Consider the following 24,014-nt stretch of genomic DNA (forward strand, 5'->3'; position numbering starts at 1 on the left):
CACTCATCAACCAGGCAAGCTTGAATCCAGTGGCACAGAGAGCCCGGTACGCACATCTGGGCATACCTGGTGCACTTAGGGAGAGAAAGCAAAAGACACACAGACGATGGATGTAATGGAGAGGAAATCAAACATTCACCCCCCAGTCAAGAGATCTGGGATAAATCCATCACTCTTTTGCTCATCATACCACCCCAGTTTAGCTCCAGCCATATGCAAATCTGTCTTGATCATGTTCCTCGTGGAAACAGTCCAGGCCTAACTGCCAAGGCAGGCGCTCCCTGGACCGGAAGCAAGGATCCTGGGACTAGTTTTGGGACATCACCCCTTATCAGTCAAGCTAACTTCAATCTATTGGCTCAGTGAGTCTGGGACCAACGTCTGGGCATATCCGACACACTTAGGGTGAGAAAGCAAAAGACACACAGATGACGGAGGGAATGCAGAGCAAATCAAACATTCACCCCTAGTCAAGAGATCTGTTTTAAATCCATTGTTGTTTTGCTCACCATGCCACCCTGGTTTAGACCCAGCCATATGCAAATCAGTATTGATTCTGTTCCTCATGGGAACAGTCCAGCCCGAACTGCCAAGGCAGGCTCTCCCTGGACCAGAAACAAACATCCTGGGACCAGTTTAGGGCATCACCCCTCATCAGCCAGACTAGCTTGAATCCAGTGGCACAGGGAGCCCGGGACACACGTCTGAGCATACCCAGCACACTTAAGGTGAGAAAGCAAAAGACACAGAGATGATGGACAGAATGTAGAGCAAATCCAACATTCACCCCCAGTCAAGAGACAAGGGTTAAATCCATCATTCTTCTGCTCACCATTCCACCTCAGTTTAGACCCAGCCACATGCAAATCAGTCTTTACCCTATTCCTTGTGGCAACAGCCCAATCCAAACTGCCAAGCCGGGCCCTCTCTGGACCAGAAACAAGCATCCAGGGACCACTTGCGAGGATTCACCCCTCATAAAACAGGCTATCTTGAATTCAGTGGCACAGTGACCCCAGGACTCACAGCTGGGCAAACCGGGCGCAATTAGGGCGAGAAAGCAAATGACACACAGATGATGGATAGAATGCAGAGCAAATCAAAAATTAATCACCAGTCGAGAGATCTGTGTTAAATCCATCATTCATTAAGTCCTTTTGCTCATACCACCCCAGTTTAGACCCAAACATATGCAAATCCTCCTTGACGCTGTTCCTCGTGGCCACAGTCCAGCCTGAACTGCCAAGCCAGGCCTTCCCTGGACCGGAAACAAAAAACCTGGGACCCTTTTTCCGGGCATCACCTCTCATCAGCTAAGCTAGTTGAAATCCAGTAGCACAGTGAGCCCGGGACCGATGTCTGGGCATACACAGCGCAATTAGGGCAAGAAGGCAATAGACACACAGATGATGGATGGAGTGCAGAGCAAATCAAACATTCATCACCAGTCGAGAGATCTGTGTTAAATCCATCATTCTTTTGCTCATTATACCACCTTAGTTTAGACCCAGCCCTATGCAAATCAGTCTTGACCCTGTTCCTTGTGGGGACAGTCCAGCCCGAACTGCCAAGCCAGGCCTTCCCTGGACCGGAGAAAAGCAAACTGGGGCCCTTTTCAGGGCATCACCTCTCATCAGCCAGGCCAGTTTGAATCCAGTAGCACGGTGAGCCCAGGACCCACCTCGGATAGATGACACCCCATTTCGATATGTTTCTGGTCTCTGTAGGCCAAAGGGAAGTAAATCTGCACTCTACTGCAGTTTTCTCCCTATGAGTGTAATAAAGTGTCACTACTGACAAAACAGTCTATCACACTGACTTTCCCTATTAGTGTACACTGACATTATAAGTCCTACCCCAAGTCAACATCTTGATCCTGCAGAGTACCCTCTGCACCAGGCTACTTAATTGCAGTAACTGGGCTGCGCACAAGAGTAGTCTCCCACATGCTGCCCGCACACAGAGATTAAGTGATTTCCCCAGAATCACAGGATGTTGAGTCAATGCTCAGACTCAATCCATATTCTCCAGTTTCAAGGTTTTAGTGACAATTCAAGAGTCCAATAGTGGAAAGGGAGTTTTTTTTTTTTATGATTTTATTTATTAAAGACGAAAATAATTAGTCAGTGTGATTTTCCTGTGAATGTACAGGGTTCTCAACAAGAAAAATATGTTCAAGTTGTAGAAAAAAGAGAGCAGTCACAGTGCCAAGTCACATGTTGGGCCGGCTTTCTCCTGTGAGTTGCCTGCCCTGCCCAATTAAATACAGGGAAGTGAGAGTACACAACAAAATCTACAATTCTGCCCATTACTATGTGTGGAATATTCTCATTTTGTGAATGTCCTAAAAGTTAGAAATCTGTGTAAAATATTGAACAACCACTATGAATTGTTTTTCAATTTTACAAAAGCATTTTTGAGCCAACCCTTACTAATGCTGTAATTCAAAGTTGTGCAGACTAATAATTATGCTGTTTTTTTTCCTGAAATTCTATGCCACGCAATTAAACATTTTAATAAACCAAATGTGTTTGTACTCACATGTTCTATCTCTAAAAGCAGGTGGAAAATATGCGTGGAAAAGGGCTCAGACTCTGGGAGTTGCAAGCAGAAAGGGCGTAGGTAATTCTGGGACCTACATGTCATTCAACATTCTGAGCCAAAAACTCTTGGTCTGTAACTAGGTGGGTAAAAGCAGATAGAATTCTTAAGAAAAGGCCTAAGTGCCACCACCCCATGACCATCATTTGGCGTAGGGCAGCGCAGCACGTCACCTTCCAGCACTGCCATACATCAAAGTGAAAGGGCAGGAGTGCATCGTATTTAACCCCTTCAGCGCGGCGCGGATTTCCGCGCCACGCTGAAGGTTCCGTGCGCGGGCGGGGCCATGACGGAACGGTTCCGTCATGCGCACAGCGCAACCGACGTGCCTGACGGAACCGTTCCGTCATGCGCGTCGAAGGGGTTAAGCAATACAGTGAATTGATGTCCTTTCCCCTGTGCTGGCTCCATTTTGGCAGGCCATAGCCATTGCAGGCACCCTAGTACCATGTTGCAAGGGTGCCTGTGTTTGTGGCAGGATTGTTTTTGTGCAGGAAGGAGTAGCTTCCTGCACGAAAACAATTCATAGAGGCCTTTTCCTCCTTCAATGTGTGCTCCCTCACCTGTCGAGGTATAAGATTTTGACACATTCCCAGGTTTATCTGGGAATGAGTCAAAAACCATGGGATTGCATGGGAGCACCCATAGCAGCACCCATGGAAAGCCTCTCTTGCGCGATGCAGCAATTTGCCCTGCATTGCTTTACTCAAGCTTTATAAGGCCACTAATCACGCATGTATCACTTTGCATGGTACAAACGTGATGCAAGACTCTCATAAATATGCCCCTATGTTTCCAGCCATGTCAGAAGGGGGTCTCAGCGGTGAGAGGTCTACTGGGTTGGTTACTATTCGAAGATCGCGTCTGCAAGCCACAAAGTTTGAATTCCCCTGCACCCCAATTAGCGGTCAATCACATTCTTTCAGGCAGATGTTGCACCTGTTGCACCAAGTTATTTATTTTTGTACTTTTGGTGCAAATAACATTTTAATAACTGAAAAAACATTTTAGGAATTCTCAAAAGTTGTTTTTGTACCTATAAGAGATCTTCTCACAGATGACTTTCTAAATGTGTAAGTCTAGTGACAGGAGGAAGTGTGTAGGGAGTGGGTGTTACAGGGCAGAAATGTTCTATGAATTTGTGAGCACCTACAAGCTACACCTAGAGAAGTGTGGAGACACCTGCTGGCACAGTTGGCATGCTGTAGTGCATGATTGGTACGATGGAGATGGCTGAGGGTAGGGTGTTTCAAGATTAGATGTCACGTGACTCGCAGTGTTGCATATCTTTTTTTTAAACTTCCAGGCTCTGCAAAGTGTGGAGCCCACAGTGCTCAATGCTTCATTTATAAAAGTGGGAGATGCTGATAAGCTCTTCTGCCAGGTAATAATAGACGAACATCTAAAGGATGGAAGACTCAAGGGGGAAATCTCTCACTGCTTACCTGATTTGTGTCATTTGGGTGTGGACAGGAAGAGATGGTATCACAAAGGGCCAAGGCAGAGGCCTAGATTCTGAAATGAAGACAGCTGTGTCTGAAGAAGTCTTTCATCAGAGGAGACCTCCCAGGCATTCTTCTCACTTCCCCTTATGTGGCAGATCTCTGCAATCATTTTCAAAGAGCTGCAGAGACATTTTAAGACATGGGCAAATTGGGCAACTGCCCAGGACCCCTACCTTCCAGGGGCCCCTGAGACAGTGAACTTTCTCTCTAGCTCATGTCTCTGTATTTTTGTATCTTAACATTTCTCGTGTAATTCAATATTGTTATTCAACATAGGGCTTGATTTAGCAAATATGGGTACTAAAATTCACAATTGTTCCAAACATGGGCCCCCAAAATATCTTTTGTCCAGGACCTCCAAAATCCTTAAGATGACACTGAAGAGTTGGACCTAGGAGGGGAGAAGGAGGCCTGGTGATGGAAGTATGACTACTGCCCTTCCAAATAAAGGCATTCAGGCCAGTTGATAGCCAAGTACTGCTGGAGGTGCCAACATCTGTGATGGGTGAGGGTGGGAACTCTGCATAGATTGACGCATAGACTGTCTCCGGTGACAGGCTGGTGTACTGGATATAAAAGGCACCTAGACAGGAACTCGTTAAAACATTCCTAGACTTGGATGAATCACCAGAAGAACAGAGAAGTCTGCCTGAACTTCCGGTGAAGAGGCCCAAGGTGTTATCTATTGGAAAACAGAGGCTGGGCGTGATCCCCAAAGTTCAGTTGGGTGCCCCCCTGTACTGACTCAGGGACACAAATGGTGATATTGTATGGAAAACCCAGCTGGGAGAGGACATTAGTTGACCCTCTTGGGCCCAGGACTGGAGGGTCCTATGAGTCTTCTCTCAGAGCCTGGAAGCTCTGGAAAACAGAAAAACATTTTTCAGCATTTTCAAAAAGTGGGACTTTGTAATGTCCCAACCTGTGCGGGGCCAGGACAGTGTGCTGAGATTACCCCATGCAGGCATAACCTCAGCAGGTACGCTTTCGGCGTCCATCCCACTATGGGCCTTTTTCCATAAAGAAGAAGCATTGGTAAATGCATTGTTTTTTTGTTGTAAGTTGTAGCTTGCTGATAAGTTGTACAATATAAGTTACAGAAAGTCTGTTAAAGTGTTATGACTTATTTATGTACAAAAAGGCAATATATTGTGCTGTTACTAGTGGTATAGTGTGGGTAAGTTATACTAAAATCTTGAAAAATGAAATGAAAGAGGGAAATAACAGAATTAATTGATGTGATAGCAATATTATGTATTTAGAGGAGTTCTGAAAAAATGTGGGCCCTGTGCGGCTGCACCTGCAGCAGTATTCAAATCATGTCCTTAGTGCCTGCAAGATAACTGCATCTGTGACTGCCTGTTTAGTAGTAAAATATGGCGCTATTTGGTATTTAGAGGAGTTATGACAACTTTTGGCTCCGGTGCCACTGTACCTGCTGCACCATTCAAATCATGACCCTAGTGCCTGTAAGGTAACTGCACTTGTTACTGACTGTTAGTAGTAAAATATTACAATATTTGGTGTTTAGAGGAGTTTTGACAACTTTTGGTCCCGGTGCCACTGCACCTGCAGCACCATTAAAATCACGACCCAACTGCCTGTAAGATAATTGCACTTGTGACTGCTTGTTTAGTAGTAAAACAGAGCAATAAACAGTCTTCAGTGAATTTTCTAGAGCTCGGGCCAAGATGCCACTGCATTTGCTGCACCATTCAAATCAAGCATTTTTTATCTACAAGATAACTGCAGTTGTGACTGCCTGTTTAGTAGTAAAATATAGCACTATTTGGCGGTTAGAGGGGTTTCTATACCTTATGGTCCTGGTGTATTGTACCTGCTGCACATTCACATCATGACCCTGTTTTCTGTAAGGTAACTGCACTTGTGACTGACTATTTAGCAGTAAAATAGAGCAATATTAGGTGTTTAGTGGGGTGCCTAGAGCGTTTGGTCCTGGTGCTACTGCACCTGCTGCACCATTCAAATTCTGTCCCTATTGCCTGCTGGATAAATGCACTTGTGACTGTCTTGTTTAGTAGTCAAAAGTAGCAATAACCTGGGTTTAGTGAGGTCCCTATAGATGTTGGCCCCAGAGCCACTGAACCTGCTGCACCAGTCAAATCAAGTCTCTTTTAACTGCAAGATAACTGCTATTATAACTGCCTATTTAGTAGTCATATATTGTGTGTTTTGAGGAGTTCTGACAAATGTTTGGGCCCGGTGCTACTGCACCTGCTGCACCATTCAAATCATGACCCTGTTGTCTGCAAGGTAACTGCACTTGTGGTTGCCTGTTTCGGAATAAAATCTAGTAATATTAGGTGCTAAGTGGGGTGCCTGGAGTTTTTGCTTTTGGTGCCATTGTACCTGCTGCACTTTTAAAATCCTGACCCTAGTGCTTACTAGATAACTGCACTTGTGACTGTCTGTTTAGCAGTAAAATATTGCAATTTTGGTGTTTAGCGGAGTTATGACAACTTTTGGCCCTGGTGCCACTGCACTGGCTGCACCATTTAAATCAAGCCTCTTTTAACTGCAAGGTAGCTTCAATTGTGACTGCCTTTATAGTAGTAAAAGACAGCAATAGTAGGTGTTTAAAGGAGTTCTGACAACTTTTGGGCCTGGTGCTACCGCACCTGCTGCACCATTCAAATCATGACCTTGTTGTCTGCAGGTAACTGCACTTGTGGCTGCCTGTTTAGTAGTACAATAAAGCATAGCTCTAGTTTATAAACTTTATTTTTAATGTGAAGTGTTCATTACGACATTTAAGAATTTGACCATATTAACCAAATAGATGAAGTTGAAAAAATCGATCCAATGATGACTAAAAAGTGTAAAGAAAAGTGCTGAGGCATGAATAACAGGAGGAGCGTCGCCCCACTGCTTTCTCGCAGTGCGAGAAGCAGAAACATAAAATTGTATTATAAATGCCATTTTATGTTTCTGCTTCTTGCACTGCCTAAAAGCAGAAGGGTTTGGTTGGGGGTGGGCGGATGGGCGGTCCTGCTCTAGGGCAGGGGTGGAGTGGCTTGCCCACTGTTGTGGGTGCCGACTAAACCAGTCGTGCACACATTGCCTTTTCTCCGTGTAGGCTGCATGCTGCCTACATGGAAAAAATGACCTCCCCATAGATGCCTGGATGGTCGGTAAATTAAACCTCCCCCTCCTCGCATGACAGCCCACGGTGCGCAACCCCCTGCCCCTCCATCCGCGAGTCATGCAAGCCGCGACTGATGAATAGGAAATGCCACAAATGTTCTAAGGCTTAAGCATCTGCTTCACACAACCAAGTAATACAAATAAAGCATTCCATCATGCTGTTAGAAGCTGTCTGCCTTCTCTGTGCGAAGAGATCTAATCTTGACAGTGAATGGGGCTTAAAGAGGATGAACCGATTTAGTAGAAGTATCATAAATGCGTGCTGCCAGGGGAAGTTAACAAACAAAAAAAAGTTCCACACAATAGCAAATTAACACAGTAATTTGGCAACGGAAACTGATAAGAGCCCCCTTTTAAGATATATTAAATAAAAGAGATTTTACAAGCACAGCACTAGTGCTGTGAAGGTGCACACGACACCTAGAAAGGCTGCAGTGGAACCTCACAGTTAAGGTATCTGCCCTGGTGAAGCCCACTTCAGCTTTATCACATATTTTGGGAAACGTCAGTCTGCTGTGGCGTAGATTCCAGAGATTGAACAGATGTACATTGCACAATGAGCGCAATGTAATTGTGCATTATGGAAACGGCCTTCACATTGCTTGCGTTACAACGCATGCAATTACAATGTGGTTGTTACAACCACCACGTTGTTAGATTGCAGTACATTACAACGCAAGTCGTTGCATAGACTTGCTGTAGATGGCGCGCTAGCCTAAGGAATAGTATCATTCACTATTCCAACACCATCCCTACTGTTGTGCATACTAGAGTTTGAATAGTAAATTATACTATTCCTAAGTCCAGCGCGCCCCCTACAGCAAGTCGATGTAATCACTTGCGTTGTAATGTACTGCGATGTAACACTCAGTCATTGTAACGATCACGTTGTAATTGCATGCTTTGTAAACGCATGCGATGTAAGGTGCTAAATTTGTGCAATAGAATGACGTGTTATTTTCAGTGTTTATGAATGGCAGAGGTGTACTATGAAGCACTATATAAAAACATCAATGAAATAGCCACACCAAAGGCTAGATCTGAAGGTGACCTTGGGCATTCCAAGAGGTATGATGTGACACACATCTCACATTGCTTATGCAGAGGTAGGATTGCATACAAGTACTTTCATGGACACTGACGTTCATGACAAAAAGTCTATATATTACACTGCTGCTAAATCACAAAGACTAAGATGTTGTCCAGAAAATTAGATAATAACAAGCATTTGCAATGCAATCGGTCTCGCCTTTGGGACCTTATATGCATTTAGCTATGCAGCGCATTAGCCTGGGTGCTGAAACATCTACTGTTCTTTAACATGGAGGGAGAGTAAGCACCAAACTGCATGACATGCCAGGTAATGGAACACATGGAGAGAAATCTTGACTTTCAGCTGGAAATGGTATAGTCCAAAGCTCTGTTTTAATATAAAATCAGGGCCTTCGGTGGTCATATCACTGAAAATACAAGATTTGGAAAAAAAATTATTGTCTACGGCTGCTTGTGGAAGACAATTTCTTTGGACTGGAATCTAGAGAATGCTACAGTGATTCTGGTATTTTACTGACCTCTGCTGGTCATTTTCTATCAAGAAAGTTAAAGAGAGGCAGGTGCCAGAAAAAGAAAAAAATGAAAGTCCCTCAGCAGAAAGCAATTCTGGTATTTTACTGACCTCTTCTGTTTTTTTTATCAAGACAGTTAAATAGAGGCAGGTGAACAGAAAAAAGTCCCTAAGTGAAAGTAGACAAGTCCTAGGGTGATCTCCAGATCCCACATAGCACATACACATAGAAGTATATAATAAGTCTATACTAAAGTATATACAAGAGGTCTCGAATACTCGACCCAAAAATGAATTTCAATAGTTGTTGAACTGTTACGTTTATGTTTGGTTACACAAAAAGGCATGCGAATGACAATAATGAAAATGCATAACGTGTTGAAGAGTTTGCACTGGTGGCAGTAAACAAGCTTTTGCCAATGTAAGGGGACCTGAAGGACAGAGCGGCCAGGAGAAAGACAATATGTGTTCACTTGCACCTCCCTTCAGCACATGCCTTCTCCTGTGCCACTTCCAGTGTGCTCCTCCCTGCAGTCACCTGTGTACCTGTTAGGTGTGGGTTGTGTATTGCAGTGTGCACTCCCATCAGATGCTGCTTCCACAGCTGTGTACAGTGGCTTGCATCACATGACCCAGTGTTCTATTGTTGGAGTGTAAACTTCCTGGGAGGGGCCAAGTTGGCATCTTCTGGTTACACGAGGAAGTTGCAAGTTTAGAAGCTACCCCAGTGGCACGGAAGCATGCCAGAGAACAAGCACTTGTGGTCAGAGGGGTGTGCCCAGGGGGTGGGATCTTTTTGTATGAGACTGTAATGCCGTGGGGACGGGGGGCACTGTGGTGCAGCCCTATGGGGCCTCTTTACAAAAACACCATGACAACAAGGTGCTCTCGGCTCAGGGTGAAACAGCCCTGAGATGTTGGATGATTCAACAATTGTTTATTTGGGCATTTGTTTGTGAGTGCAGCTCGCGATGGATCGTGAAGGGGATTCTAATGAAGGGACGAATCTCTGCCTTGAGCACTTCAAGAGTTGCCCTGGACCTGTGATTTGGGTAAGCATTGGTGGTTTCCACATTTGCCTATAATACCTGCACTACTCATGACAGTGTTGAAGTACAAGTGATGCTGTGTCCAGATATCTGGTGTATGAGTCTAGTTAACCGGTCTTTGCAACATACCGTCTGCATCGATATGAAGTTATCTAGTATTGACATTTTAGGGTCATCGCCTGCTTCCAAAGTCATGTCCCTGCTCTTGTTCCTGCCATGAGACAAAGCAGCCCTGTGAAAAGTGCTGTCGCTGTTAGAATGAAAATAACAACTTTCAACAACTCCTTCTGTCTTACACACACATTTGTTTTAAAACAAGTTCTTTCCATGGGTGTACCAAGCTCTAAACCCTTTCCTACATCCAGCCAGTCTCTGGGTGGATGAAGTTTGGATGAGAAGACTTAGGCTTAAGTAGAATAGGCCTCATCCCATGGCTGGTGTAGTGTGGATTTGTTAAACTCACAGATGCAGTATATTTTGTCTGGTTCCACAGCACTGTGTTAACTCTGAGCAGTACTTCGGCAAAGGGACCCGGTTAACCGTGCTCGGTGAGAACTTTGTCTATTTGTGCTATCCGGTGTAATGTCCCACCACACTGATAACCTTTCTTTCTTCAGAAGATGTTGAACTGCAGATTATGTCTCCACGTGAAGCGTGAAGAAGTTTAGCTATTCATGTGTGTGGGGTTAGAGTCTCAGAGGGGGTGCAGAGTTAGAAATGATCTTCAATCTTGCATCAAGGCATGTTGGGGTGATACATTCTTCACAGGTCTTAGCAGTGTGGGTGCACTTGAGAGTGGGAGCCTTATTCTCTGTTAGTGACAGCAGCAGTATTCTGTTCCTGCTTCATCACTGTGCTCCTACGAGACAGCTTACTTCGGGCAGGGGACGAAACTAACTGTGTTGGGTAAGAAAACACCAGTATTATCAAGTATGCGTACCTGAAAATAATTTAAAGTTGTCTCCAATCTTCTCTAACAATATCATTATTCAGGTTGAAATAAACCCACTTATTCCTAATGTGCAGATTCAGAATAGTATCTTGGGGTCTCGGGTGACCACCTCCCTCTAGGTCTTCTCAGACAGTCTGTGGTCCTAACCTTCTAGCCTACAAGTCATTGATCTCATGTCCGCCACACCCAGGAGGCTATCACACCAAAGCATAGAACCGCACATAGTGTGCGTGATGACCTGGAGAGAGGTGGTCCTAGCGGGGTCATCGCTGTGGTAGATGTGAGAGAGTGTGGCATTCCACAGCACAGTGTTGTCAATTAGACCCGAACGGACTACGATGTTTGTTTTTGTGAAACCTTAAGGCAGGCGGGGGTGGACCACCGAGCGCTATCTCTCTAGCCGGATTTCCAAGTACCACCATGTATTAATAATTCAAGTAAAATCAATCAGGGAAAAGCTACAATAGTGCCCAAGGGATGAAAACATGGAACCATCTCCTAGGGAATAGACTCATTCCAGCAATTATCCTCATGCAGCAGATGGAAAATGTACAGAAGCTATTGTTCGAAGGTGGGTATCGTGTGAGTGCATGAGCGGGGAATCAGGCATTGGTAGTAATACTTTTAAATATCTCTGAAGGATTCTCAGCTGGCCTCAGCCTCTGTATGATATTGTTCTCAATATAAAGTTCAAACAATAGTTTGGATAGAGTGGTGTGACCTCTGAGTCCCTCCTCCGGTGATTTATTGTTAGTTTTGTAATTTAAAATGTGTGACTTCGGACAAGGTGCACCCTGGTCTATTGATGGTTCCGTTATTAGCGGGCTTATCATAGGACACATGTCTTAGGTATAGTAGTTTTGTGCCATAAACTCTTGCATTATTGCAAAACATGAACCCAGCATCCCCTCTGTGAATACCCCAAGTCACAGTGTCTGTGATGTTATCATGCCATTCCTTGTGGTCAGTAAGATGACCTCATCAAAGCTCAGACTCAGTATATTTGGGGTTTTCCCAATAAAGGCAGGTGTCATCTTTGCCTGATGCCACATTGTCCTTAGTAGAAGATTTAACAAATGGTTTGTTCTCCTCTCAGTGTATGTTAAACACCATTCATGCGCTTAATAAGTTATAATAACATAACATAACTCATTCATGACAGCTCCTAAATCTAATTTTCGTTCATTCTACTGACGTAACGAATGATACATTTTAAGAGGACACGTGTCCCCTACTGATCATGACCTGGATTACAAAAAGTTGGGCAGAGTGCCTGTCTCAGGCTCCCCGAGCTGCCTGTACCCTTCCTTCTGTCCTCGCGACCAGGACCACGTAATCTTCCCACTCTAGTTTTTAAACAGCCGCTTGAGGCTGTGCTACGCGGACACTCAGTACTTTGGAGCAGGAACCAAGCTCACTGTCCTAGGTAAGAAGTAACACTCTGGCCACTTGATCCACTGTCCTGTAAGGTCTGTGTGTCTCTGCATTCTGTCGAATCTTGGAAATGTAAAATTTAATGTGAAGCAGCTGTCTGAGGTGTGTACAGCTCCACATAGATTGATTCTCGGTGTGATCCTGGGACAAATGGAGTGAGTGCTGGAATACCCATGGTTCAGGAGAGAGCGCAGGCACAAACCCGACAGGTGGTGGAAAGTATGTAGCGGCTTTATCTTCAATATATGTGGAAGTGTGAGCTGTGATAAAACAATTCTAGGGTTGTTTCCACCCCCGAAGGGATTCATAGTTTCAGAGCTCGCAGTCAGGATTTTACAGAAATGCTTCAGAAGTGATTACATAACTCGTGCATACGGTGCACTGAACCTTTTTGGACAGGGGGAGGTTGGTTCATTGGATAGCTGTGTCTTTCTGTAACACTCACTACTGTCTGCAGATGCATGAACCTAATGTGGCCAATTCACCTGCTCTGGAAAACCTCTCCACCAACAACCCCCTGTGGCCATTTCAGCCGCTGGTGAGACTTTGCACAGTCGCCAATCTTTGCAATCCACACAAATCTTCACAAAATGCAAATTTGCATAAGAAATGTAAATTTCACACAAGAAGCAGATTCCTCCTGGGTGGATCTGTCAAAAGTTGGGAACTTTGCTTTCTCAACACAAAGATTTTTTTGAGTTTAGAAGTGAAGACAAAGGTCTTGTAAAGGTGAGAAATGGCAGTGCTGGGGAGTCGGGGGGGGGGGCTGTGTTATGGGGGAGGGGATTCAGGACTGAACTTTGGCAGTGGGACCAAAGTCACTGTTTTGGGTAATTAAATCTTTCTTGACACTTCTCTTGTTTATAATTCACACCCCGGCATTATGATTGCCTGCGGGGAATCGTTATTTTGTTGAGGAAACAAGTTAACAAGAAGGAACCAGAGAAGGATCCCAGACTGAGGGTTACATCTTCAGTAATCCATAAAGACCCTTGTGATGGAAAACATAAACTGAGACCCCAAACGCAAACAGAGGGAGTCTCTTTCCAGAGAGTCTCTGAGACACATTTCATCACATCACAGGGGATTGATTTTTAAATACAAATACTGGGCCTCTCTGGGTGTCAGAATAAGAGGCCGAACATCAAATCCCTTAGAACAACCCGGAGCTTCATGTTATTCACTGTGTGGCACCAGGAATGGTGGCATTCGAAGAGATCTGATGTCCTTCGACCCTTCCATCTGACTCCCCGCTGTGCAGGCAACAGAAATAGTGTTGTGTTTCCATCTCAGCTCCAAAAGCCGATTTATGGATTGATTTAAACTCAAATCAGAAAAAAGATGTTGAATCTGGATTTGAAAGACCTCAACATTCAAAAGACTAGGTGAGGGCAGGTTCGGTCTGCTCAGGATGACATCATCAAGCCTGTAAAAGCCACAGGTTGTTTGCAGCGGAGGCGCCACACACAGGTTTTGTGACCGGCGCGTGCGTCTGTGCTCCGGGTACGAGCAGTACTTCGGTCCAGGCACCAGACTCACTGTGCTAGGTAAGTCTCCTCACTTCCAACTCGTGCATGAGATGTTTAGAGAATTGACTCTTTTCAACCCATCTGCAGAAATGAGGACAAGTCCTAGTGCTTAGAAACCCACTCCTGACTGGAAATACAGCCCGAAGCAAAATTGATTTTTGTTAGGGTCAAAGAAACATTATCTCAAGGCACTGAAAGGGGGAATACATGTTTCTGAAAAACATTTATGCGTGTAAATCTTAGACCAGGAACCTACATCTTCCTCTAAATAACAAAAGACTTACGAGCTCTTTAGCTTTGATGTTCCCTTTCATTGGGGTGATTGAGTGCGCACCACAAGGCACAGGAGTGTGCATGAGCCGTGAACACGCGAGGGGTCTGGGCATGTGCAGTGGCTGTTCATTGTTACCAGTAGCCGCCTGCAAACTGAGACTTGGCAAAAGTCACTGGTTTAATCTTTTAAAATTCTAAGTAGTTTGGAGAGTGGCCAGTTGGGCTGCCGAAGACATATGAATGGGAACTACATCCTACGGCATAAAACTGACATGCAATGGTTGCAAACATGGCTTCTTGTTGAGCTGGTCTCAAAATGGCTAAAAGTCTAGTGATTTGGACACTGCACACAGGGCTCCCAAGTGAACACTAAAAACTCCCAATTAAGAGTAATATTTTGATAGTGGAATATTTCAACAACAGAGGAAGACTGAGGGAGGGGGAAAAGGGTAGAACTGAATTTTCCTATGGATGGTCATTAGAATTATTAAACACGATTTGCAGTTCTAAATATACCCTGTTCTTATAGAATTTCCTCTGTGTGTTATTGTGCAAAATTTTACAAGATTTAAGAAATCAAGATGAGAGTGTTTTATGGTAAATGAAGGCAGAGGGGTTGTCATCATAGGGTCAACGGCACTGGTGTAATGCGGTACCTGAGAGCGCCCCGTGTCGATGCCGGAGCGGAGAACAAATACAGAGACTGTCAAGCCTTGTGCAAGCACATGGAGCCGGTGGGAAGGGTTAGACATCTACCAAGATGGCATGTGCATAGATCTACAAACAAGCATGGTGCACCTCTTATGCACCAATTTATATATCTAGATAAGCTGAGCATCCTCCACAAGTGTTGGGCAGTGTAAATAAATACGGCTGTGGTCTCTAGTCAACACCAAGTAAATATTCAACGTGGTTTCCATCATTTTCAGAGGATGGACTCAAGATCACTGCGCCAGAGGTGGCTCTTTTCGACCCATCGCCGCAGGAGGTGAAAGAGAGAGGGAGCGCCACGCTGGTGTGTCTGGCCACCAACTTCTACCCTGACCATGTGGTCTTGAGCTGGTCAGTGAACGGGGTGGAGAGGACGGAAGGGGTGAAGACCGATGACCAGCCCACCCGGGGCAGCGACAAGATGTACTCTCTGAGCAGCCGGCTCAGGATCCCGAAGAAGGAGTGGATGAACCCTCAAAGTACCTTCAGGTGTCACGTGTACTTTGACCCCGTGAAACAAAACATCACCATGGAGACCAAAGGCAGAGAGGGTAAGAGTAAGACGCGAGGGGGCAGGAATGACTTTATAAAAATGAATGTGTAGAAGAAGCTTTGAGGCTAGTGCTGTGCATTATCACTGTAAGTGCATGTGTGCTTTTGTTATGTTGTCATACATGTGTGTGTATGTGTATGCAAGAGTGTAGGAGAAAGTATAAGTGTGATTAAGCCACTGTATGTGGTTGTAAGCATCTGTATGTCCGTCGGAGCGCACATGTGCATATTTGTGTGTGGTTGTGTGTGCGCATGTCTGTGCGTGTATGTCCCTGCATATGTATGTTATAAGGGGTCAATGTGTATCTACAGTCTGGCAGAGTCCACTGTGTACACTCTCAGGGGCATATTGTCAACAAACAGCGATGATCAACGCTAAGCACGTTTAGCGCGTTTTTTCTTATCGCCGGATATCGCTGGATTTTATTGCCGAGATAGCTCGTTATTATCAACGCTTATCTCCAAGGCGATAATAAATCCAGCAATAGCGGGGAAATGCGGGAATATCGCATGAAATCCAGCGATAAAAACTCAGCGATAGGTAAATCCTTGATGATACAACATGGTGCACTTAGCCTGACAATCCACCTCCCATAGGATAATATAGCCAAATCAGGAATTTTGCAGACCTTAGATTCCAGCATTAATGGGGGCTGAGTGCAATTTTAATTGTCACTACGCGGGTCTGGGGCATCGTTGTAAATATCGCAAAGCTACGTTAGCGATGTATTCCCATGAAGTTATGTGAGGAACGCCTACTTTGTGTCTCATTAGCGATGCGATGCAAGGCGTTAGTAAAACGGGTACTAGCACAAGGAAACATGCGCTAAAGCCTGTTAGCATGTCCCTGATAATACTGCGATAAAAATATTGCCGCTTTTTGGCCGAAAACGGCCGCTAAAGTGGCGATAATGGGCTTGATATTATGCCCCTCAGTTCTTACAGTTCAAGGAGAGAAGGGGTTGTGACTTACCTGTTATCGACTTATAAATATGGTATTTAACACTTGAAAACTTGAGTACTTAAAACATTACCGACCACCCAGAAATGTATTCATCAAAAACTATTATATTGCATAGTAGCACTTGAATATCATTAACAGTGAAGACATAAAACAGTGCTTTGTGAAATTCTTATCCATGATACTTTCAGACTAAAGACCTCGGTCATTCTGAATATTTAGATGTTCAGCAAACGTTAAAGAACATAGCTGCTTGTATTCTCTTTTAAGTATTACCCAAACATTGAAAACCTTTCTCTTTGCACCTGAACCTAAAACTCTTTCCCAGTGCCTAGCTAGTTCAGTTCGATGCCTCAATGGGTGGACAGGTGACTGGGGTATTAAAATGCCACAAAATGTGTTCTGAGAAACGTAGAAGCAATTTAGAAAGTTCATCGCCCATTTTTAAGAAAAACAGGAGCCATGCTGTGAGCCACTGTAGACCCCAAATGCGTGGTTTCTTTTCATGAATATGTAATGATAAACTTTTAAAAGCTTCTGAGACCTGCACAGGACATGTGCATTAAATGTGTTTTCTTCCTTCCTCAGGATGTGGCGTCACCCCAGGTGAGAAACGTGCAAACTTCTTCTTTCTCAACCGCAGGGTAAGAAGGAACTGCGCCGACACATACAATTATTTACAAATATTTTTCTTCAACCTTACGTCTGCAATACAGGAATTACAATGTATTTAAAAAACATAAAAAATTCAGAAACTTTCTGCTGAAAAAGATTTTGGTGAAATCTTTTTTGAACACTTTTGGGTCGGCGAATTTCCAGTAAAAATGTAGTCTGACGGCCATTTGTCCTGTAAAAAAAGATTCTTAAGAAAACGTTTTTTTAATTGCTGCATGAAAATTAAAATGCAATTTTTACGGTTCACTTTACGTGGCCATAATAGATTTTACCAGACGCCTTGTTCCTCAAAAGCTACCCCACAAATTGAGCACCCCATTAATAGCTACCTGTTCGCAGTAAAAAAAATGAAAAATAATTCCAGACTATTACCTGATCACTTAGGAGAGATAACATATATATTCCATTTCTCAAAAGCTAGGATTGCATTAATAAACCCCAGCCATACTTTACTTAAAAGACGCGTCTTCATCGGTGCAGAAGTAAATTATCGGCATGCACCCCTCGCCCACCACAGAGATGCTTACTAGTGTCACTGCATGGTAAGGAACCAGCGCCAAGGGGTTATAGTTGAAACACCATCACTACTAGATATCTATTACTACTACCAGGGTTAGGACTGGCACAACTACTGCTATCAGTAATATAGCAAAATCTCCGTACATTAATAGCTCTACTACTATGGACCACAATTGTAATATATATTGTGCCTCTTACTATTACTACACGTGTCACACTACTATAAGTGCTATCACTGCAACTACTACTACTGCTAAATAACATCTACTGCTCAAAGTAGTACTGCTACCATGTGTATAGTTACTACTAATACCACAAGACCTACTCATGCTAGTAGAATACCACCATTATATGACTATAATTGGGCAAAATACTCTTTGAGACTGACTCCCAGTAAGAATACACCAAACTACCAACAGGGGAAGTCCCTCTCACAACATCCTGCTTTATCCCGCCTTCTGCTCAAAACATCCTGCCTCATCACTCCTTCATCAACTCACATCATCTAGCTTTATCCTGCCTTCTACTCACACCAACTAGCTTTATCCTACCTTCTTCTACTCACTCCATCTTGCTTTATTCTGTCTTCTTGTACTCCTAACATTCTGCTTTATCCCACCTTCTACTCACATCATTCTGCTTTATTCCGTCTTCTTCTACTCACAAATCCTGCTTTATCCCATCTTCTTCTACTCACACCAACTTGCTCTATCCCATCTTCTACTCCTAACATCCTGCTTTATTCCATCTACTTCTGTTCACACATCCTGCTTTATCTAATCTTCTTCTATTCACACCAGCCTATTGTATTCCATCTTCTTCTGCTAACACATCCTGTGTTATCCAACCTTCTTCTACTCACACCATCCTGCTTTATTCCATCTTCTTCTTCTCACACATCCTGCTTCATCCTATCTTCATCTACTCACTTCATCTTGCTTTATCCCACCTTCTTCTACTCAATCCATCTTGCTTTATCCCGCCGTCTTCTACTCACTCATCTTGCTTTATGCCACCTTCTTCTACTCATTCCAACATCTTGCTCTATCCCATCTTCTACTCCTAAAATCCTGCTTTATTCCATCTTCTTCTGCTCACAAATCCTGCTTTATCCAATCTTCTTCTACTCACACATCCTGCTTTATTCCATCTTCTTCTGCTCACACATCCTGATGTATCCAATCATCTTCTACTCACACCATCCTGCTTTATTCCACCTTCTTCTGCTCACACATCCTTCTTTTTCCAATCTTCTTCTACTCACACCATCCTGCTTTATTCCATCTTCCTCTGCTCACACATCCTGCTTTATCCCATCTTCTTCTACTCATTCCATCTTGCTTTATCCCACCTTCTTCTGCTCACACATCCTGCTTTATCCAATCTTCTTTTACTCACACCATCCTGCTTTATTCCATCTTCTTCTGCTCACACATCCTGCTTTATTCCAAACATCTTCTACTCACACCATCCTGCTTTATTCCACCTTCTTCTGCTCACACATCCTGCTTTATCCAATCTTCTTCTACTCACACCATCCTGCTTTATTCCATCTTCTTCTGCTCACACATCCTGCTTTATCCAATCTTCTTCTACTCACACCATCCTGCTTCATCTCATCTTCTTCTGCTCAATCCATCTTGCTTTATCCCACCTTCTTCTACTTAATCCATCTTGCTTTATCCCGCCTTCTTCTACTCACTCATCTTGCTTTATGCCACCTTCTTCTACTCATTCCAACATCTTGCTCTATCCCGTCTTCTACTCCTAACATCCTGCTTTATTCCATCTTCTTCTGCTCACAAATCCTGCTTTATCCAATCTTCTTCTACTCACACATCCTGCTTTATTCCATTTTCTTCTGCTCACACATCCTGCTTTATCCAATCATCTTCTACTCAGTTGTGGCGTGGCTCACTGGTTAGAGGCGGCAGACCCGGAAGCAGAGGTCGGCCCGGGACCAGGGTTCGATTCCCGACGCGGCAGGGTCTTGGGCCAAGGTCAGCGGACACGATAATTCTCGCCTCGGTGCCCACTCTAACCATGGATCCCACTCAGCAACTCTGGGCAATAGCTTGCTTAATCTCCACTTACGGCCCCTCAGCGCCGGGGATGCTTGTCTTCACCTTGGGGGTGCCCAGTAGGGACCATCTCACAAGGAAAGCCAGGATGGGTTCCCCAGCGGTATACAGCGCCGGGACGCCCCGTTGCTGGGGCAGCTGTGCGCTTTACAAGTATACAACATTTACATTTACATTTACTCACACCATCCTGCTTTATTCCATCTTCTTCTGCTCACACATCCTGCTTTATCCCATCTTCTTCTACTCATTCCATCTTGCTTTATCCCACCTTCTTCTACTCAATACATCTTGCTTTATCCCGCCTTCCTCTTCTCAATCCATCTTGCTTTATCCCCCCTTCTTCTACTCACTCCATCTTGCTTTATCCCACTTCGTATACTCATTCCATCTTGCTTTATCCTAATTTCTTCTACTCACTCCATCGTGCTTTATCCCACCTTCTTCTACTCACTCCATCTTGCTTTATCCCACCTTCTTCAGCTCATGAGTCCATCACTTAATTCATTAAAAGTGAACTCAATGAAATAAGTAACTCAACGTATAAGTAGTCTGCGAAATTGATGGCATCTAAAATGTACTCCATGAGTTTAAACACTATGAGTTGACCTATCACACTCAGGCCACTGAAGCAAAGTCAATGCTCCAATGCGAAAGATGGTGTAACGCAGTGGGTTGAGTGACTGTTGCATACAATTAGTCATAAAGCTGCAGGACCAATACGTGAAACCCAACAGGAGTAAATAACAGAAGGGAATTAACTGGGCACCTTTACAAGTTAATACATTTTGAGGCCACATACAATATAATGATAGTAGTTGGTACATCCCAAATAGAAGTACACTACTATATGTAGAGGCGCATGAAGTAGGCGTGTGACAAAATCAGAAAACCATGGACAACCTTTTGTCTGGATTAAGTATTTTCTAACAAAGGTTTTATATTTCAGCCTCCTATGGACGCAGTGCAAACACCGCCAAGTTTACTTACCTGCTGCTGATTGCCAAGACTGCTTCCTATGGACTCTTTGTGACACTGTGTGTGATGAAGATGAAGGTGAGAATGTTTCCCTCACAGTTCCTCACATTATGTATATCATCCTCTTTTTCCATGGTGCATTGTCCACAGTTTCCAATGGCCCTTGCGGCTGTGGTCTTTGAAAGTCTAGATTGAGGATCCCCAGATGGGATCTATCAGACAGTTCTTGTCTTTGTCTTGAGATTGTGTCTTCTCTTTCAATCTGAATGAGCTTCCAGGCCACCGCCTGCTCCTCTTTGGTTGTTGGTCATCAGCACAAATGTCTCCTTGGGGTGTCTGCAGTGTTCCTGTGACTTTCTCCAGCCTCTTTGAGTATATTTAGTTAAGCGATGCACGGTCCTCAGTCACTGTTGTCGTGGAATGTGATGCACTTGTCACTGTCTGCAGGTTCCACTGTGGTCCCAGGTGACCATCCTTCTTGAATGCCCTTGTGTCCAGTGTCTTCCTAAGATGCTGGTTCTTACTTCCTTGTAACACTGACACACTAGGATGACAAAGTGAGTCGGAAATGAAGACTCCACTCGGATGGAGAGAGGTGAGGAAAGCTTACAAGCAGTGCTTGATTTGCACAACAAAAGTGCCAGAGCCCTCGTCATGAGGCCCCTGCAGCTTGCTCCACCCATTGCCCCTGCCAGCGCTGCCAAGAATGGTACCAACATAACTACTGACCAAGACACTTCTACAAGTGTGAATGTTCTAGGCGCCCAACACAATAAGAATGGCTTGGGTGATAGGTATTAGTCATTTTTCTTTATTAAACTGATAAAGAACTGTTCTGCTCATTTCTAAATTAGACAGACAGCGCCACTGTGTGACTGAATGTCATAAGTGCTGGTCTTGATAATTAAGTGCCGGCTCCAGCCCCAGGAAACACTAGCTCAATTTAAGCACTGCTTGCAAGAAAGAGAAGGGCCAAATAAGATCAAATATGTGGTGACAGGGAGTGCAAGGCATGTGGAAAGGGGACCCCAAAAGTAGAAAGGGAGAACATGGGACAGGACAGGACATATCGAATGAGCAAAGTGGGGCAATAGGGACAAAAAAAGATGGAAGTGAGAAACTTGAAACAAAGAGGAGCAAAGGGGTGTTTGTTTGTGGCCACGGAATGGGGTTTGCCATCAGCCAATGAAGAAGTAGGAGACGACAAATCAGAGTCCAGCAAAAAGAGAGCAAGAGGACGCGTCAGACATATGCATGCGAAGCCGAGAAGACTAAAGGTATAAAAATATAGCAGGAGAGATTGTCCCAGATTGCAGAGAGGATTTTTGACTCCTGAGCTCAGAACTGGGTGAAGAGCGATTACTGAGCACCTGTTCACAAGTTCAATTCTAAATGTGGCCATTTGTGAATCAGGAATGTTTGCTCGACTTCAGTGTAAGTTTCTTCTCACCTCTCTATCCCGAGTTGTCATTATTGTCTGCAGGTAATAGGCGCCCTCCGTGCTTCCCTCTAGTGTGTTCTTGATGTGCACTCCCTTCTCCTGCAACCTTCATTTCTATCCAATCATCTCTCTTGTCACATCCTTTTGTGTTCAAACCTCTCTCCTCTCTGTTGTTTGCTTCCATTAATTTATCGTGATTCGTTCCCAAATGGTCCTTTTCTAAGCTTCAACTTCAAATAGCCAATCGCCTTACTACACACTGGTCTAGTTGTCAATTTGTACCAACACTGGAAAGGGATTCGAGCCCTACTTTTCTCTATCTCACTGTGACCAGATACCAAATGTCCCTTAGCTTTCTTGCTTGCTGCCGAGGTCTATACTGGTTGGTAAAGGCCCAGGACCCAACTTATAGGGCCATGCTAGGGGTGAGGGCTTATAACGAGGGAGAGGGCCTTTAACAAGCAGTATAGCCTAAGGCAGAAGGGGTATGAGGCTATTAGAACATTCTACCTACTAAGGGTAAAAAGTTATAAATTAAAAAGGAACAAATAGAAAGACAAACATTGGAATGTTGAAGCACAAGGCTTATACCAAGCCCAGAGCCACTTCATTGTCTTCAATGGAGACCTCCACATTCCAATGGTCTAATGATGGATATTGGTTTAAGGGACCATCAGATGTGGTATCTGAAGCTGCTGGCAAACGTGTTCTTACAAACCATATCCAGAATGCAGAGGTAAACATCACGAGGCATATGATGCCAAACCCGAATAGTGTAGCCTGAACAATAATTAAATAATTTCTATAACAGGACATACTTACACACAAATGCACTCACATGTGTGCACACATATATACAAACATTCCCACGGTTTATCCATAAAATAGTTGAAAATGATACTTAAAATAATACCTAGTGCTTACCAAAATTAAGGTGACTTATCTCTGATGCATACACAGTTCTTAAACAGCATGTGTGCATTTCTTTCTGAGTGTATCAACACTATCAGGATCTTATACATTCCTATAGTGTGGGGTGAACATGCATTTCACACATAACACACACATACACACACAGTGTCTCTCTCTCTCAACTAGACACATACAGCATGCACACACACACACACGCACACTGAAAAAGACATACAATACATGTGCACACACAGTCAAATAGACACACATAGTGTGTGCACACACAAACAAACAATACCAGCACCAACCAATGCATTCCACATTGTCTCATCTTTCTTTTGCCCCAGTAAGATGTTTTTGAAAATATATGTAAAATAAATCTGCCACCCTTTATTATAAATAGTGTTTAGTGTGTGTGGTATGTAAACCTGAACAATATTACTTGTATCCATTACATATTATTTTTTAAATCTTCTATTTATTTTAGCCTTCCAATGAGAAGATCTTTTCCTGAAAATCTATTTGAGCCACTGGACTGAAGTCCAACCAGTTCTGCACGTCCTCCAGATGGTCAGAGCTGGAGGATCCCATGTGGACAGTCGCAAGCGGACATTCACATATGGAAGGTGGCATGATCACAATCTTGATGGTTGCACTGCTTTTAGTAGTCACTCTATATCTGTGTTAATGCCAGGATCATTATGCTAGCTGTCTACCACATCTATGCACAACACAATGGCTCAGCTGGAAATTAACTGGACAAAGATTTATTTGTTGTGATTGTAAATAAGGCATGCAACTGATCCATGAATATTATTGCAGCATTATTAAAAATTGCATTTACTGAATAAGCTTGCTGCTGTTTTTTAAGCAGAGACTGTTGTGAGAAATTGCTTTGTGGGTTGAGGGGGTTTAAACCTTAATCAAGAAGCAGCCACAACCCTTGTCATGGTGCACCGCAATAAGTCACTAATTTAACCTGTGCTTAACCCTCCAGCAGTTTGACACAAAAGCAGCCAGACTGGCTAAATTGAGAGGCAATGTGTATAGGATTGATGCAGTACAAAAACAATAATAAAGTGAAAACACAAAAGAAATCCCACACCAATCGA

The 24,014-nt window shown here is 43.8% G+C and overlaps 1 gene segment (V, D, J or C); it reads left to right on the top strand.

Moving 5' to 3' along the window:
* LOC146813346 (immunoglobulin heavy constant mu-like) overlaps positions 1-23,747 on the top strand; it is a 163,879-nt gene extending 140,132 nt beyond the window's left edge. Inside the window, 4 exon segments of the C gene segment in view lie at positions 15,002-15,334; positions 16,885-16,902; positions 20,521-20,627; positions 23,390-23,747. Coding sequence covers positions 15,002-15,334; positions 16,885-16,902; positions 20,521-20,627; positions 23,390-23,416 — 485 coding nt within the window.
* The last annotated feature ends 267 nt before the right edge of the window (positions 23,748-24,014 follow it).

Source organism: Triturus cristatus, chromosome 7, assembly GCF_964204655.1.
Source record: "Triturus cristatus chromosome 7, aTriCri1.1, whole genome shotgun sequence".
NCBI lineage: Eukaryota > Metazoa > Chordata > Amphibia > Caudata > Salamandridae > Triturus > Triturus cristatus.